An 18,133-nucleotide genomic window follows, 5' to 3' on the forward strand; every position below is an offset into this window, starting at 1 on the left:
CAGTAATGGACATCAGTTATTTCTGTACAATTTCTGAGGTGGTCTTACATTTTCTGTACCCTGTACAGAGCTAAATGAGCGCTTAATGCAGATGGAGCCAGTGAGTAAGCCACAAATACACAAGTGAACTTCAACTTTAAGCCAGATAACTCATTAACTCCAAAATCCTCAACTAGTTGGAGCAACCTCAGTCTACGAAAGCTCCAATTATTTCTTTTTGTTTGGCTGGTTTGGGGTTTATTTTGTTTTGTTTTAATGGAACGATACCAGTAATGATGGGAGCTTGTATAAGGTCTGCCTCCCTTTGGTAATGCCAGTTTGTTAGCTGGAGCATTTCTCTTTCAAAAAAGCTTCCTACTTCTGAGTAAAACAGCGTATATAGAACAGCACTTTCAATCTAAGCTGTGATATACTTTTCAGTAGGAAGATTGGATCATAAACACCAATAAAACAAAAAACCACAAGGCTTCTTTTGTAATTTATTATTCTTCAAGTCTTTGGCAGTGAGTCATCAAGCATTTGCACTTTAATGAATAGTATATTTGAATTTAGTAGGTCTCCCAGCATGTTTTTCTGCTGTAACGCTTGCAGGTTCTGGGCTGTGGTGTGCTTTCTTGCACATTAGCCCTCCAAATTGAGTAATTTGGAATAATTTGGCATGGTTCTTCGTGCTAGTTTAAGAGGTGGGATATAAAGCCTAAGAAAATTATGGCAAGTGAGATTTTGCCCACAACTTACTTTGAAGAAATTTGATCAGTATGCAACATGATTGAAAAGTGGCAGGCGGGTTTTTCTCATTGGAAGCAAAGCTGCCATTCCTTATTATTAACTCCTAAGAAGCACTCCTCCAAAACAAAACTTCACTAGCAGATTGTTCTTTCATATTTGTGATTTCCCTGACCTATCACACAAGGAGACTAATACTGTCCTGGTGGGAAGTCCCCAACAAACCATGCTTAGAGGTGATGTTTTAAAAATCAGTTTGCTTTTCATTAAATGGAATAGGCAGTCATGTACCTCACTGTGTTTTTAAGATACTTTACTGATGTGATATAGGTTACTTCTGTGGCACTCTTGTATTAATAACATCGTTAAGATACCAGCTGCAACTGTTTCCTGTATGCCACCCAGAAAAGTTCCTAACAACTAGGTTTCGTATTTTATGGTTAACCATCAGCTTTAATCAGTGGAAGAAGAGATGTATGATAATCTGAGGTATTTGTAATTTCTTAAACATTATCAACATTTAATTCCTGTACTCAGAGCAACAAAAGGAGGAAATAGAAATCAAAAATGTATGTGCAGCAGGGAGGCAATGGGGGTTTGTTGAACAGCTGATTGACCTCAGTGGTGACCATCTGACACTGAAATTACTTGTCTCATTTTACAGCAGCCAAGAGTTTACTGAAAAAGCCGGATGGAGTTAAGGTAGGTTAAACACATGCTTTAAAATACATATTCTTAGTCACCACCTACGTGTAACTTCTGGCAATTCTTAGATTTGAGTATTGTTATTTCTTTTCATGATAAAATGTGATAATAAGTGCTTCTTATATGTATTTGAAATCATGAATATTAGTAGGTGAAACTTAAAAAAATGAAAAAATATTTGAAAAACAAGCATTTTAATAAGTAGAAAATAGAAAACTGCTGGAGAAAATGTTTTATTGATATTTCAGTGAAGGATGATTGTGTGACTCAATGTTATTAATTAGTTTATAAATATAAATGATGGTTTGGTGGTGGCCACATTAGATAGCTAGGTATCAGTGCTTGTCTGCAGCTCTATTGCCTCCATATTTCCCCTTGACTTTTCATTAGATTCCTTGGAAGACCAAAAGTTTTTTCTGGTAGGCTTGGCTCCACATGAGGTGTATCCTGCCAGATATACTTGCTATACTTGGCAGAACTCGAGGGGTTTAGTATCTCAACAAATCAGCTCATCTTGACAAATAGATCTTGCTAAGAAGGGAACATTTTGGCAGCTTTCATACATGATTTAGAGCTCATATTCTCATGTCACCAGATCCTGCAGGAGGAGAGATGCTTCACAAATGAGTGTTCTGGATAAATACTTTGAAAAACAGCCCCCCCCCAAATTATATATATATATATATATATATATATATATATAAAAATATAAAATATATATATCACTCAGTAATGAAAAATATTTTATTTATTTTCTCTGAGGACTCCTGAAGACTAAAATAAGTGCTTAAAGCTTTCATTATATGATTCAAAAGAGATCCTTCTGCTCTGTGTTTTCTCTCAGGAGTGTGTCCTAGATCTGAATTTTAATTTATTATTCAGTCTTAACTTTTTACTTCAACAAAACATTGTATGCTTAAACACCAGATTCGTAGTATATTTGTCCCCGTTCTCCCAAATATGTACACTTTTCCTATAAAAACATCTTGACACTGGCAACATAAAGTGAGTACACTATGATTTCAGTGCTTCTCACTTAGAAGCAGTAGATACCTTAGCTATATGGAGAAGCACGCAGTCTGTACTACTCAGTCATTTCTGTGGAAAATCCTTAACATGATTATTGTGGAATATATCGATTTTATGTACTTAACAGATATTCCTTTATAAATATCATTCCTCCTACAGGTCTACAATGGTATTTGTTATATCTCAATTGTTATTATAATACCGCAAACAATTGTTGCCAAAATTTTGCCTAAATTACACTTGCTGGGATATGATATTTTGGTTTTCAGCACGCTATATATCTGCTTTTTGTCTGCATGGTCATGTGGAGCAAAGGGAGTAAATTTACATCTGGGGAAGTCTATTTTGGTCATTTCTTTTATAGTTACTATATTCTCCATAGCATTTTTCCACTTCTTCCTACAGCTTAAGTTTTTTCCTATTAAAAAGAGAAAAAAATATATACTGTACTCCATGCATTGATACTTTAAATCCAACCAGTCACATTTTCTTCTTTTCCTTTCTCTCTGACTGGTCAATTCAGAAAAGGAAGTCCAGTTCGAGTGTTCAGATGATGGTGAGGATCTTTATCTGACAGATTTTTCCTACGGTGAAACGTTCACACCTAGAAATCAAACAGTTGCATTCAGTTTTGTTAACATACTGCAAGAAGCTGCAAGACTTTACAGTACAATCTTGTGAATTTTAAGCCTGCAGTTGCTATATAAATTGTTCTGCAGTTCTTTCAAGCAAGATTTTTATTTTTTTTACCTGGGGACATACAAAACCAAACAAAAAGTAGATGTAACATTGGCCAATGCAGCTGTCCTTAGTAAATAAAAACAGTAACAAAATAGTAATCCTATAACAGCCTTCCATTAATTTTTAAAATCTCTTTGCATTTAAAGCTAATAGTATTACTATCATAAAATGTAACACAAACTACCTTGTGCACAATGAAATAGTATTGATTTAATTGAGCAACTATAGATCAGGGTGCCATGCTAAATGCTTAGGAATCAGAAAAACAATTTCACAGTCTGTCCTTACTACAGCCTCCCAACTAACTTCCTTCACGGCTCCGAGTTTCATCACAAAGTGTCCCAACTGACAGTCAGTCTCTTTTCTTACTCCTCAGCCTACTCTATAGCCATGTATTCATTTGGCCTCTGTGGTCCCAACAGACCAGCAACTTACTGTACCCTGTTGGATATGGTTTTGAATATGAATTTTGCGATATTCATGATGACGTGCTGTGATGTCCCAGCCAGCTTCTGCTGCTGGTGTGGGTAGAGGGATGGCAAATGCTCCTCATCCACACCTTTCACTGGGAAGTGCAACTCTCCTTGAAAAGCAAGAAGGTGCTGGTCAGGTGTGGGCAGGCATGTATTTATGTAGGAAAATAGTCGTCTGTTTGGGTGAACAAATATTTTCAGTGACAGAGGATCAGTGCTAACAGTGCCCAAATGAGGATTACTGGAAAAGCATGGTGAAGATATTTCTAGTAGCCCAAATGCAATGTGCTTTAACTTTTCGTTACCAAAGTATAATGTGCAAGATTAAATCCCAAGATGCAAGATTAAATCCCAAGATTGTTTCTTAAAATATTTTTATAATATTTTGACAAAAGACCTGTGATGATTCTACAGTCATGTCCAGATGTTTGGAGCATTTGTGTGTGTCCAGCCTGCACCATGATCAGACCTAAAAGAATGGCTCTTGACAAGTGGTGTGCTAGTATAAAAGTTTTCCTTCTTCACAACAAACAGAAGATCACCACTTTGGTATAACTGAGCTTTAGAATAATTGTTTAACATGATTTTTTCCCTTTTGAACCATTTCCCTCTTCTATTAAAATACATGCAAAATACATAACGTGTGTTAACATATGAACAAAAAAACACAAGTTATGTGCTCTGTGGGAGAGAGAAGGTATAAGGCTTATTGCTGATTTCTCTCTAAGTTTGAAAGTTCAGCATAAATAATATACAGAAGTATATTATAGTATAAAAGTACACAGAAGAAATAATTTTGAATTGCTATCTCTTTCTGCTTTTACTAATGAATGCTATATTCTCACTATGTTACTAAGAAGCTTTGAATATATTTCCTGCAGTTTTCAGCAGTAGCTGTAATGGATATTGTTTATTTTTATAGGACTTTCACCAAGGGAGTATGGACCCAAGCCTGCTCTCCTTACTCAGGCAAAATTGGAATTGGAATTTGATTAATCCGTTTTCATTATGTATTCAACAACAAGCTTTTGTTTGGCATATCACTTTTTTCTTTCTTTCTTTTTTTTTTTTTTAAGCTACAGGAATAGAACTGTATGAAATCTGGTGAAATATTCATTTCCTTACTCACGTTTTTGCTAATGTGTATCTGTGCCTTTTGTTAGGTGCTTTTTGTTCATAGTTTTTTGATGACTAGGCTGTCACCAAAATAAGAACTTTTAGTTATATAACTGGATACATGATTTTTCTCCTGTTTTAGAAGATTTAGTATGCCATCAAGCAGCGTTGTATGTATTCTTGATGTTCCATAATTCTGCTATAGAGAACTTCCTTTTACTGAAGTAGCTGGGTGTTTTTTAAGGTTTTTCCTGAGTAAGGAGTTCAGGTTTTGCCAATTTCACAGTCCCATAAATATCTAAGCAAGTTAGTTGGTATATAAAATACTCACTAATATGTATGTCTTCTTGGAATGAAATTATGCACCAAGGTATTTTTTCTCTCCCTGTCTTGAGTTCAGATACCCCTGTAACTTATGGCTGAAATATCACTGAGTGTGTAGCAGTGAATAGATGAATGAAACTTAATTTGGCAATAACTAAGCTAATTGGGACCATAAAATAAACACTTGGAACTCAATAATAACTCATTTTCTCTTAATAGCTATTTCTGTAGAAAGATCATTGTTTAAAAAATAAAAAAATAAAAGTGTTTCTTGTTCACAGTGCTCTACAGCAGGACATTGATCTTAAAGAAAATTATTTTGATCTTATATGAGAGAATGGGTCCTATCACAAATATTGCTAGATTACATTTAGTATCAAAACATTCCCTGACTTTTTTTTTTTTTAAGTCAGTTAAATGTTTGTTAGGGTAAGGAAGTTTGCAACCTGTAATTAAGTAATGCAAACCCTGCTGACATTTCTAGAATCTAGACATGCCCTCTGTAAGTCTTCAGGTTAGCTGCAGGCTTAGTTCCTGCTACCAATAAATCACCTGCCACACCTCTACCAAAGTAAAATAATCATGAAAAATTGTCAAGGATATTAAGTTCAGCGACTTTCCCCAGTGGTGCTAACTTCCAAAGGCTTGAATTTCACGAAACGTTGGCACAGACCGAACTTGAAATGCTTCACAGCCTGCACCACTGAGAAGCTGAATACTTCATCTGAGGCTACGATCATTGGGAAGTTTAAATTAGAAGTCAGATGCTTACGGTACAGCTGTTTGTGGTCTACTGTTCTAGGACTTACTCATTCCTTATGCTCTTTTGTATTTATTACTTAGCACATCTTAATTTTCTAATTGGTTTTAGAAAGGCTTTTGTTTTAGAAGAAAAAATACTTTACAAGCTGACCCCAAAATTGCTAGAGTTCTTCTTTAAATGATGAAGTTATTTAAATTTTTACAAAAATTCAATAATGAAACAATTTTGAACTTCTGTTCATTTTGCAAGTATATTATTAAGCACTGTGACTAAAAGGTTCAGTAGAAGTTCATTTTTGATCAAAGTCTTTCCAGACTCTATATCTATGCACCCAGTTCTGCATGCTGCTTTGGATTGCTCTTGTTAAAATTAGACATGACCGAAATGTACATGAAAATATTTCCTAATAATTGTTAAAGAAAAATGACATATTTCGAACTAATTTTTACCTATACTTTAATCTTGCTTTCTAGTGCATGTAAAAAGTGGCTTGGTACATGACTTTTAGTATTTCTGTTCTTTTCATACCATGGTATTTATGAAAGCTGAATTTAAAAAATGGATTTAAAGAATCAGATAACTTCAAACTCACTGCTAAGCAATTTATTTGAACTAAGAGATTATATAAGTAAAGTCCAAAAATTTTGTAAAGGCGTGGTACTGTGCGAAGCTTAAGAATTAGCGTGGTGGCCTACGTGTAAATTAAGCAGATACGCAGTGATTTGTGTATTAAGATTACAGATGCTGTAGTGTGAAACCTTACACTTTCAGTTCAGAGTACCAAATTGAAAGGCTGATACTCAGTTACTGCAGGATTATTGAAATCACAAAAAAAAAAAATCACAACTGGCAATTGTTTTGTAGTAAGTGACACCAAAAAAAGCTAAAGGGGCACCAGTCTCTTTCCAGCATCAGTTATATTTATTCAGGTCTGTTCCCAGAAGACAGTAGAACAAATGTGTAGATATATGAAGAGCTATGAATAACCAACTATTATTTACACCAGTGAATGGTAATTAGAAACTAAGTACAATTGAGTGCAATTATTTAATACTGTTGCATGACAAGAAATCACAATGGCTATTTAGTACTCTCTTCAAACCCATAATAATTCTTTTTTCTTTTTATATGTGTTTAGCTGCTATTTAAAGGCTTTCTGTTCTTTTAAGTGTCACAGCTGAAGTCATCTATACCTCATACAGAACTTCTTATAGTGCATCTGAAAACCGGTAGTTAGCATGTTTGGAGGAGCTGCAGCTAGCTATCAGATCTATTGTTAGTGTTCTTCCAAGTTCATAAGTTCATCTTTCTGTGATTCTTTATTTCCATATCTATATCTATATATAGATATCTATATCTGTATATAGATGTTCTATACAGAGAGATATAGATACATTGCCTACCAAGAGTTCTAAGGCCTGTCTGTTTCTATTTTCTGCATACCTACAGATAAACAACAAAACGAACGTGGTAACCAGCCCCAAGGAAAATATTCCTACCCCGGCGCTGGTATACCTGGAATCTTCCTTCTCATGCTATTTTGAAGTTTTTGACTGTCTTCTGTTTGTTATTCCCTCTTTTTTTTTTTCATGCTTTTACACTGTTTGCTTTCTAAGAACAGGTTTTTGAAAAAACTTTTGTTTGAATTATGTTTTTTTTGTGCGTGAGGAAGTCCATTGTTACAGCGTGTTTATTAATAGAAAACATTACATGGAAGCTGGATGCGGTAGAGTCATAGCATTTGTAACTGTAGTTGGATTTTTTTGCATGCTGTGCCAGAAAGTGAGTAGAATGTGTTTTATGTTGCTCTTAGCTCTTTGCCTGATGATTGAATCTTTTTAATGCTAACCTTTTTGGGGAAAAAGAAAAAAAACACTTATTTTCTCTGCTTTTGTCTTAGTATAAGTATTGATATCAAGGAGAGCTAACAGGATTATTGCTAGGCAACCATAAAATAGACCTTATTCAGATTTTCATTCCATATTTGCTGAGACTCAGCAGGACTTTGCAAGTCTTCCCAAGGATCGAGAGGCATGTAGTCCTAAACATTTTCACTTACTTCTCTTGCATTAAAGCTGCAGGAAACATTACTCATTAATAAGCTCTGCTAGGCACATATTACTAATCAGTGCCGTTCATGAATGTTTCTGTTGCAATCTTGCTTTTATTAGTACCTCCTATTTCTTAGGCATATATGTGGCTCACAAATATGAATGCCAGTGTGTAAGTACCTAATTTTGTGAGGCATTGTGTCCCATATGCATGCATGCATCACTTAGGAAATGTGGATAATTCTTACACACATTGGGAGAGATTTTTCATCTTCAATTTTTGGGCAACTGGTACTGAAGCATACATTGCTAAGTAATTTCAAGGACCAGTTAACAGGTAGCAGGTTTCATATATGAGCATATGGTCTATGTTTCCAGACATAGTCACAAAGGACGATGGTCAGTGCTGAAAGCATGCTGGCTAACTGCCATTTCAATGATTATTTAATCTGTTTTATTATTAGTTTCCCCAAATCCTTTAAAAAATAAAATACACTTAAAAATGATGCAAATATCTCTCACTTATCCTGTGCGGCTCTGCCTGGGCAGCAATTGGTAACAATCTACACATTCCTAAACACAGTAGTGTTTATAGGTACTTAGATTATCCTTAATTTTTATCAATCCATCTGTACTTTTATTGATCATTGTTGTGGTAATACTAATACAAGCAAACATGCTTAAAGAAAAGAGGTCATTTCTGGCCTTCTTGTCTGGCCTGGCTCAGACAAGAAAAGGAGCAAAGCCTTTAGAGTGTGACCTTGTGAAAAAGAGAGCCTCTGCAGGTCTCCGGAGCTTCAAAGCCCTGTATACATTGGTCATGAATAAGGTCTTTGCATGCTGCTGCATTAGGTGAGATGGTCTTTTTTTGCTGGCTTGCTGTTGAGGAAATATTTATTAGAGGCATCCAGTTTCATCCTCTGGCAATACTTACCGTTTGTTCTAGCTCTTGTCACTGTTCAGCATTTGTGAGCTGGCTCTTCTTGCACTCCCTCACACTAATGAGAATGTATTTACCAAGAACTCTTTCTCTTATTTTGTTCTTGCTCAGGAGCCCCAAACTACAGTAATCCACAACCCTGATGGAAATAAGGTATTCAGAAAGAATCAATTCCATCTTTCCTTTCCAAACCACACATTTCATCCACTATTCCACAACAGAGTAGGGCCGTTTCAGGAATTTATGGAGCAAAATCTCATTTCTGCATTTGTTACACCTGGTGTCTCTTGAGCCCGTTCCATCTGTGTTCATCTGCTGCATGTGTTCTGCTGGTTGCTGTGCGTCTCAAACTCTTGGGGGAGTCGGCAGCAATTGGCAGAGCTCAGTACCCCATGCAGCCAGTCTCAGGGAGCATTGTGTACTAATTGTTCCAGCCAAAAATTCTCCATTCTAAGTTTAAAAAAAAAACAAAAGAATGCTGTTGTCAGAGTGTGGTGAGGTTATAATGACAAGTTTTTTTAGCAGTTGTCACCTTAGATAAAGACATAATTTCAGTTTATCCCATCTGCTGTTTCTCAGCATGCTTATATACCATGTTTTGCACAGGACTTTGGTTTTCTTCCATAACATCATTAAGCAGTTTCAAAAAAATTAACATTTCAAGTGATCAAGAGGTCTTTTTATTTTTATACATTTTCTTCATGCTGTTTTCCTTTTCTTGCATATTGTGGTGTTTGTGTTTGGCAGCTGGTTCCTAAAACATGTTTTGTTTGTTTTTTTCATGCATGGACTTGAAAAGGGACAGGAAATATCATCATTTCCATATAACACATGTTCCTAGGTTTCCTGCAAAGAATTTACTCTTCAACAAAAATTTCCCTGTTTACAGTGCTGACTTAAACATTTGTCATTTCATTCATCTAGTCTAACTACTTGTGATTATTTTATGAGAGAAGGATTGAATCTGAGTGAAAAAATAACGCATGCAGGCATTTCTGAAGCATGAGCGTGCTGATGGTGTGTATTGTGCTTGTGTTCTCCATTCCTTTACGTATCTCTGTAGAACTTCGAGCTCTTATTTTCATGTTACTACTTTTTCAGCTCCCCAGGTTTTAACTCAAAGGCAGCAAACAGCCTGTTTGAATTCTAATCTAAGCTTTGTTGCTGAAGTCCAATGAAGACCAAAAAAAAACACAAATACAATATTGGCATGACTACATCTACTTGACTGTATTATATAATTATAGCAATTAAGATACTCAATGTCCCAAAAGGTCACAGCAGACAAGCAAATCACTTAATGCGGAAAGTTACTCCTAAATTTGTCTGAAAAACTGATCATCATACTATGGCAACTGGAGTGGATGCTTCAATATTACAGGCTACATCTGCCGTGTGAGCTTGTGCATGGTGTTTACAACTTGTTTTCGTGTGGGGTTTTTGTTTACTTATAAGTACCTAATATTTGAAGTGAAAGAGCATGATACATCTGTGTAGAGTGAAACATCTAACACCCGCCAGTACCAGAAAAGCATGGTGATTTGTTTGGTTTTGTTTGTGTGCGAGTTGATTCATGTAGTTTTATTTATGGATGCACATCTGTTTTGTTTTTTAAGGTCCAAGTAATGCATTAACTGTTTGAACATTCTTTTGACTCAGCCTTATGAGGAGATGGTAAATAAAGGGCACTGTCAAATTTAGATTTTATTATTTAATTGTAAAACCCTTTTAAAAGTTAAATACAATACCACCTCCAGATTCCATCTCTCAGTAAAAATTAGCCCAATTAATCCCTTTGCTATAGAGCTGAGAGTTAAAAACAGAAAATACTGATCTACTTTTCAAAAAAATATACAGATAAAAAATCAAGTTTAAAAGCTAGAAGGCTTTCAAAAAATATTTACTTATTAGATTTGACAGTGCCCTGTTGATTTTTCCTGTAATATTTCATGTTTCTGGTAATTTATGAAAGACTGAGATGCAGAATTCTTGCCATTTTAACCGTGTGGTGGTTTAAGTATAAGCTTTCTGATAGACAAGTCATTCCTCTGGATGGTTGCTTGAGGAATACTGCTACAAAGATACCTCGGTTTGTCGAAGTTGTTATAAACTTACCAATTTGATGTCTGCTTTGATTCTTTTTTAATCACAAAAGCAACATAAAAATGACAGAAATTTATCCAAATTCCTAAAATCACCGGGAGACTTAATTTTAATGCATATTGTGTAAGAGAGTGGAGAAACAATTGAGAATTGCAGAGTGAAGAAGTCTGCATATTTAAAAATTGGACTGGAATGACTTTACACAGTTGGTTAATCACTGGTTAATCAGTTAAAATGGCAAGCTCTCCTCCTACTTGGCTGAGGTAATTCATACAACATTTCAGATGGACTTTGTACAGTTGGATGATTAAGAAAAATGTTGCCTTTACATTCCTGTGAAGTAAATGCATTAGACAGCAGGAAATGTATTTATGTTCCCTTTTGTAGTGAGCGGCAATGTTTGGCATCAGTTTCAGGTCGGAAATGTCTCAACTGGTTTGTGACCATTTGTTTGTGAATTACATCCCACCCTGCTTCAAGGCTTTGCATGATACCTGTAACTAACTGTAATTTTCAAAGGCACGCAGATAAGACTTGGCTTGTTTTATACATTCTGCTTATATTTATTTCTCAACAGGAATCAACAGAGAGTTCCAATACAACCATTGAAGACGAAGATGTGAAAGGTATGATTTTCAGCTTGAAACATTTGGAGAAGCAATAACATGAGTTATGTGAAAGTATTTCAATAGGTTGTTAAACACAAAAACTCCTAACGAATTGTAAGAGAGACTATTTTCCTTTTTTAAATGAAATGATTTTTACAGTCTTCTGTACTATTTTTGACATGTTTCAGACTTACCATTGGGTTTTTACTTCCCAAGTTGTCATTTGTCAGAATGTTTTGGAATGAAGAACATGAAATTACTGCTTATTAGCTAAGATACTAGTTCCAGTAATAATAGTAGTAGAGTAAAAATGCATCAGCACTTTACAAGTCTTACTGAGTTTGTGTACTTTTTGCATACTTTTTTTTTTTTGAGGTCAGCATTTTAATTTTTATTCTGTTCAGATGCCAGTGGTTTTTATGTTTCTAGTTTGTTCTGGCCATACAGTTATTTTAACCTTTTGTTCTTCAAAATCTAAAATCAACAACTTTTTCTATATAATTAATTCTAATTCTGTAAATTCACAGATACTGGTTTTGTTTCTTATTTTTTCTCTCTAAATATTATACTGTGATGTTACTCATACTTGTTTTAATAACATTTTCTTTTGAAACTGGGTATTGGGTTTGCGTGTCACTGGTTCACAGAAATGGTCGTCTTTCAGCCCTGAAGAAAAATGGTATATGTAAAAGTGAAATGCAAGTCAAAGGTGACGGTAAAAATAAAATATAGAGAATGGAAAAGAGAATTCTTAGATAATCATTATATTATGTGCATTGCTTGATTTTGTAAGTAGTATAATTCCTGTAGGAGTCTTAGAAAGCTACACCTTAAAACACAGGCTTAAGTCTGCTGATGAGCTTCATTGGCCTCAGAGAAGTATGGGAGCATGTAAGAATTTAGAAGACGTTCAATCATAAAGTAGTTAAAATTGTATCAAAACCATCTGGTGCTCAGTTTCTGGTTGGCAGAACAGGTCTTATCCATGTTTGATAAAGAAATACTGGCATTGCCAGGGTAATAAATTGATAGTGTACTGTTTTAGAACTACGTGGCAGTTGCTAATCAAACATTAAACAAGGAATACAAGATAGGATAATTTCTTTAGTAAGGCACACCACTGTCTGAGCAACAGTTCAGATGAGCATCATTTACCTGGCAATATTGTGCATGCTTGCTGTCCTAAGCAAAGAATTTCTGTGGTTATTCAGGAAATGGCACATTTACACAGTTTGTAAAGGCAAACAAATTCCGATTCCACTCCTTTGTGTGCTATCAAATAATATCCAGGGTTCATATAGCATATATTTTATTATGCAGAACATATTCTTACGTTTCAAATATTATCGTTGCAGAAGAATCAATAACAGAAAAAATAATTTTAAGAACTCATGTAATCTTGAGGAGATGTAAGTCCATATTCTGTTCCTGTAAATGTAGTATAGCAAGGGGTCAGGAATAGCAACATGATTATAAATGCTAATCCTTTCCTTATGCCCCATAATGGAAGAGCAAAATAAATGCAAGGATCCTATCCCCTGGGCAAAACTTACTCTGCTATCCAGAATTTAATTATGTGTTTACTAATTGCCTTCTCTTTCTCATACGCTCTGGAAAGGGTGACATTTCATGTATCCTTATTGATCCCTTAGTTACATTCCACTATTAGTATAAGGAAACTCATGTTGGCAGAGAAATAAGTTCATATTCTGTACAAACTTGTGACTTAAACTCGTTTTATATTAGTGAGGGTTTCTGCACAAATATAAGACCAACAAACATATCTATGAATATTAATTGGAGAAACAGGAAAGGACAACCTTTCTAGGTAACAGTGTGTGTGGTGCAGGATGTTCATAAGCTTTTTTATTTTCAGAATTCTTATGACCTTTGCAAATCCTGATGTACCATTTTATGGATTGGTTATATACAATATGTAGTTTATACTTATTTTATTGACACATAATTATCTTTGTTATGTCAGTGGTTCATTTGTATTGGCAATATCTCTGTAAAAATGAACCAAGTGACCCTGAACACCACTTAGGTATCCAAAATATAGCAGATAACATTTGCATTGGGAAAAAAAAAAAAAAGAAGAAGAAAGAAAGAGGCACAACAAAATACCATGTTATATGGCTGTTTTTGAAGTACTTGAAACTTTGAAAATGAAGTTTATTTGGTGTTAGCTTTACCAGTATTTCACATCCTGAAGTCTGTTCTGATAAATTTCTTGCTTTCTGAACTTTTATAGTCCTAATGCTCACAGAATGGTTGAGGTTAGAAGGGGCCTATGGAGGCCATGTGGTCTAACCCCCCTGCTTACACAGGACCATGTCCAGGTGGCTTTTGAAGATCTCCAAGGAGATCACTGCAACCTCTCTGGGCAACCTGCACCAGTGCTCTGTCACTCACACAGTGAAGAAGCATTTCCTGAAGGTCAGAGGGGACCTCCTTTGTTTCAGTTTGTGCCCCTTGCATCTTGTCCTGTCAGTGGGCACCACTGAAAAGGGCCTGGCTCAGTCCTCTTTGTGTCCTCCCTTCAGCTCTTTGTATGCATTGATAAGATCCCCCCTAGGCCTTCTCTTCTCCAGGCTGAGCAGTCCCAGCTCTCGCAGGCTTTCCGCATATAAACAGGGAAAATCCTTGGAGTTTAGCAAAAATTTGGAATTGCTCTGTGAAACTGTAGTCTCCTGGTGTAGAAGCTGTCCAAGGAGTACAGCATGAAGCACTGCGTTGAAAATGCAGGCTTTGTTACACTGAATGTGAGATTTATTGGTCCTTTACATCATGGCAGCTTAGCTCTGTCTTGCATGGGAGAGCAGAGCAAGGCCGTGGCAGCCCCGTGTCTTGTTTCTTCTGCTACTCTTAGCACCGCTTCTGGAAAGGCTGAGGAGCCCACCTGGTGTGTGGGTTAATATCTGCAGTGCTCAGTACTGCAATGAATTTCTCTCCTCTTACATAGTTGGCGTTGGCGTCCCAGTGGTGGAGGATTTTTATCCACTGCTTGTAGCAATGCAGCTGTAAACTGTGACTTACGTTACTGTATAAGCTGGATTTAGCTCTAATTAAGTCACTGATGTTGCCTTTTTGTTCTCAGAGTTTTAGCGAATCATTTTGTCTCCACTTGAACAAAGTCTTGGGCATGTTAACAGCCAATACCCACTCATTTTAAATAACAGCCTAGTGACAGCAGTTTGAGTTAATGCAAAGTGACGGCTTGGAGAACAATTACAGGTATCTGCAGCTGATGCAGAGGATAATACAGTGTAATTTACCTTTATTCATAAGACTTTGTATTTCTTCCTTCCAACCACCATGTGTAGTTTAGCAACTAACCTCATTAAATGAATAATTTAATTATAGGGCCTCTTCTTGGTGATATAACTTGATGTTATAACCATAGGATTTTTATCTATAAAATTTTGTTTGAAGCTTACCATGCAGAATTATGTCTGAGAAATACAATTAAAAGAAAAACAACAATTAAAATATTTTGCCTAATTCTTCTACTAGATTCTGTAATATCATAGTTAAAGAGCAGGCTGGATGGCTATGATGTGCTTTCTTTCCAAAACAGAAAAAAAAAAAAAAAAAAGATCTTCTAGTAATCACAGGTCTGAGAGACAAGATAATTGGATGTGTCCTTTTCTTTACTGCATCTTAGTGAGAGATGTAAAATGAGGTAAAGAAGTTTTCTGGTGTTTATAGCTTCCTAACCCATTACTGTATAGTAGTGACACAAAGGGCATAAAGCAGATGAGCCAGTAAGAGGATTTGATGCTGTACTCCAGAAAGAGTGTTGCGTTGTACATTTTCTGGAGACTGCAGGAGGAGGAGCTACATGTTACCATGCTTGCAAAAGGGGAGGCAGAGTAGTGTGCTGTTGCTCTTCACCTGCTTTGGTGGTAAGGTGGGATGCTTTCTCCTCACCGAGAATGACAGCTTGATCTGTAACATCTGAGATGATCACAGTCACTTCGTGCAATGATGCAGCTCTTTCAGCATCAAATCCATGGCGTAAAGCTTGGCAGTACCACTACCCTGTTCACCAGACACTGGGAGCTTGATTTATTCCACCTTACAGGGATTTCATTGTCCATTTATTTAAAAGACAAATATAATCTTCCTGTCATTAACTGCTTGCAAGCTTGCTTGTTTTTCACTTTTGGGTGTTCTCTCACACTTCTAATCTTTCCAACTGAGGTTGCTTTTCATAATGTTTTATTAGGAGTTAAAGCTAGTAGTACCCCAAGAGTCCTTCTAGAGTGATTCAGGCAATAGGCAGTCTTGAAACCCTGACAGCTATAAGCTCAAACCTTATGTTTAGCAGGGCACTGAGGAAAGATATTGTTCTCCTACACCAAAATTGACTTATGGACATAGGTTTTCTTGGACATCAGTGGAAAAGACTGCAGCTGGAGATAAGACACTGATAGGGATGAATGGATCTCAGAAGCAGGAGAGGGAATTCTCAAATTAGTGACTGTCTGGCTCCTTACACAGATGTTCAAGATGATACTTGTCACCAAATTTGAGATCTAGAAGGAATGTTCCCCACCTTAGGTGACAAAGGATCTTAAAAAATCCTTTTGCTTTTCTCCGCAGCATGGCATACAACAAGTACTTCCTGCAAAGGAGAAAGGTAATTGGGGGTGCCATTCTGTAATTGAAAAGTAAAATTAGCATGTTTCATGGTATTACAGTATGACCTACACCTTGCAGAGAATGGCTTTTCTTTACTAGGGTGTATTCCTCCTCCTGTTATTCTAATGTTGTGCATAGGCTGCACACACAGGTGCAAGGTTCCTCCCTTTGTGTGTGTTACTGGTCCACACACATTTAAAACATTCAGCTCTGTAGCAAGTGATTTTCTTATTTTTTTATTGATGTGACTCTTTAAAAGCAGCATTAAAATTGTGTGAATCATATGAGTCTGTGTGGCATAGATTATGTCCAGGACAGTCATGTTTTTCTGTGCCCTGTGGGAGTGTGTGTGCATATGTATGCCTGTACAAATATTATAAATGTTACAATTAAATAAGAAATGTATCAAATTAAACAAAAAAATAAGTATCCTAAATCAGCTATCACAAATTTGTCTTTAGGAACAGATTCCTACCTCTCACATCTTTCAGGGAAAGTATACAGTATTCTCCTCTCAAGTCAGGATCTCACCCTATTTTTAAATTTGAAGGCAGGTATATTTACTTTGAAGACAGTGAAATCAGTCTGGTTTTTCATGTTATGTTTCACACAGAAATTTACTTTCAAAACAGCATTGAGAATCTTCATGTCTGTATCTTTTTTTTTTTTACTTACATATGTATTTGCATCTTTTAGAAACAGAACATTTCTTTCACTAGAAACATTACTTGGCAAGCAATGGTGAGTTTTAATAATTCAAGGAATAAGCTAATTCTAGAATTCGAGCCTGAAGTTACCTGAAACCATAGTTCAGATTCCTTGCTCACATAAATTTCAGACATCAGCCACTGATCGCATGCTTTATATGCATGACAGTGATCACCTCTAAAGATAGGGATAGGAGTAGACAGAAAAAGCATATTGAAAAATGAACTGTAATGAATGCCTTCTTCCAGGATTCTTCTCCTTCCTGTACTAATGAAATCGGAACTCTTTGGCAGCAACTCTTTGATATAAGATTGATATGTTTTTTTCAGTCACACTGTAAAATACCATTGTTATTTTTGCCAGCAACGCACACAAACTTTTGCAAAGATGAGTTGTTTAATTTATCATGGTCAGGAAATCTAGACTTCTCGTGGTATTATTTTGCCCCTGGAAATGAATTAATGAAAATACCAGTAGAATTGATGATTCCAAGTGGGCAGAATTGCTGAGCTGTTGGGCACTTTACAGATCAGATAAATTCTGGCTAATCTGTGCTGCTTAATACATCTGTAAGGTACACAGCTTCAAAACATTAACCATGTAGGAGGTACGTATTTTCATATATTTTGCTAATTTATTTCATTTTACAGCTTTTGTTTTTGTGTTTGCATTTTTGTGTGTTTTTTTAACCACAGAAAGAAACCAGTGTAAACTATTTAGAACATGCTTTCATGAGGCAAAACCTTTAACATTCTAAGAAAGGTTGTGGTTTTTTTCTTAAGCTCTTTTGAAACCGTGTATATGTCAGTACTGGACAGAGGGCTAAAGCTGCGCTGGCATCTGAACAGAGTCATTTATGGCTACGACCTTTACTACTGTTCGTTGACACCCATGCTTCCTCCCAAAAGTACATCACTGACATTGTTTGTGTGCTCAAAGATTTTGTTGCCTGTAATTATATCACTGTTTTTATTTTGGCCTTCTCTTTCTCTTCCTTTACATCTGCTTGACCCTCATACAGCTCTCACAAAGGAGGGTGACATGGAGAGGCTATGTTCCACCCACCACTCCTCCTCTTCCATTGCTTCTTCATCTCAGTGGTCACCATCCTTGCCATGCCCCAGTGGCCGCTCCTGCTGCCAGTGTCTGCTGAGGATTCTGATCATACTCTACCTCTTCATCTTTGTTTGTTCATATGT

The 18,133-nt window shown here is 36.1% G+C and overlaps 1 protein-coding gene across 8 annotated transcripts in view; it reads left to right on the plus strand.

Annotated features, from left to right (window-relative positions):
• Positions 1-18,133, plus strand: part of CAMK2D (calcium/calmodulin dependent protein kinase II delta) — a 167,102-nt gene that overhangs the window by 127,580 nt on the left and 21,389 nt on the right. For 4 of the 8 annotated variants that reach the window (XM_035546004.2, XM_035545986.2, XM_050710180.1 and 1 more), the window contains 2 exons: positions 1,391-1,428; positions 11,549-11,597. In XM_035546004.2, the coding sequence (XP_035401897.1) occupies positions 1,391-1,428; positions 11,549-11,597 (87 nt within the window). Of the gene's footprint in view, positions 1-1,390; positions 1,429-2,983; positions 3,017-7,326; positions 7,387-8,979; positions 9,022-11,548; positions 11,598-18,133 lie in introns of all 8 variants that reach the window. The other 4 variants (XM_035546014.1, XM_035545995.2, XM_050710181.1 and 1 more) reach the window with 2 other exon arrangements.

Source organism: Cygnus atratus, chromosome 4 (assembly GCF_013377495.2).
Source record: "Cygnus atratus isolate AKBS03 ecotype Queensland, Australia chromosome 4, CAtr_DNAZoo_HiC_assembly, whole genome shotgun sequence".
Classification (NCBI taxonomy): Eukaryota; Metazoa; Chordata; class Aves; order Anseriformes; family Anatidae; genus Cygnus; species Cygnus atratus.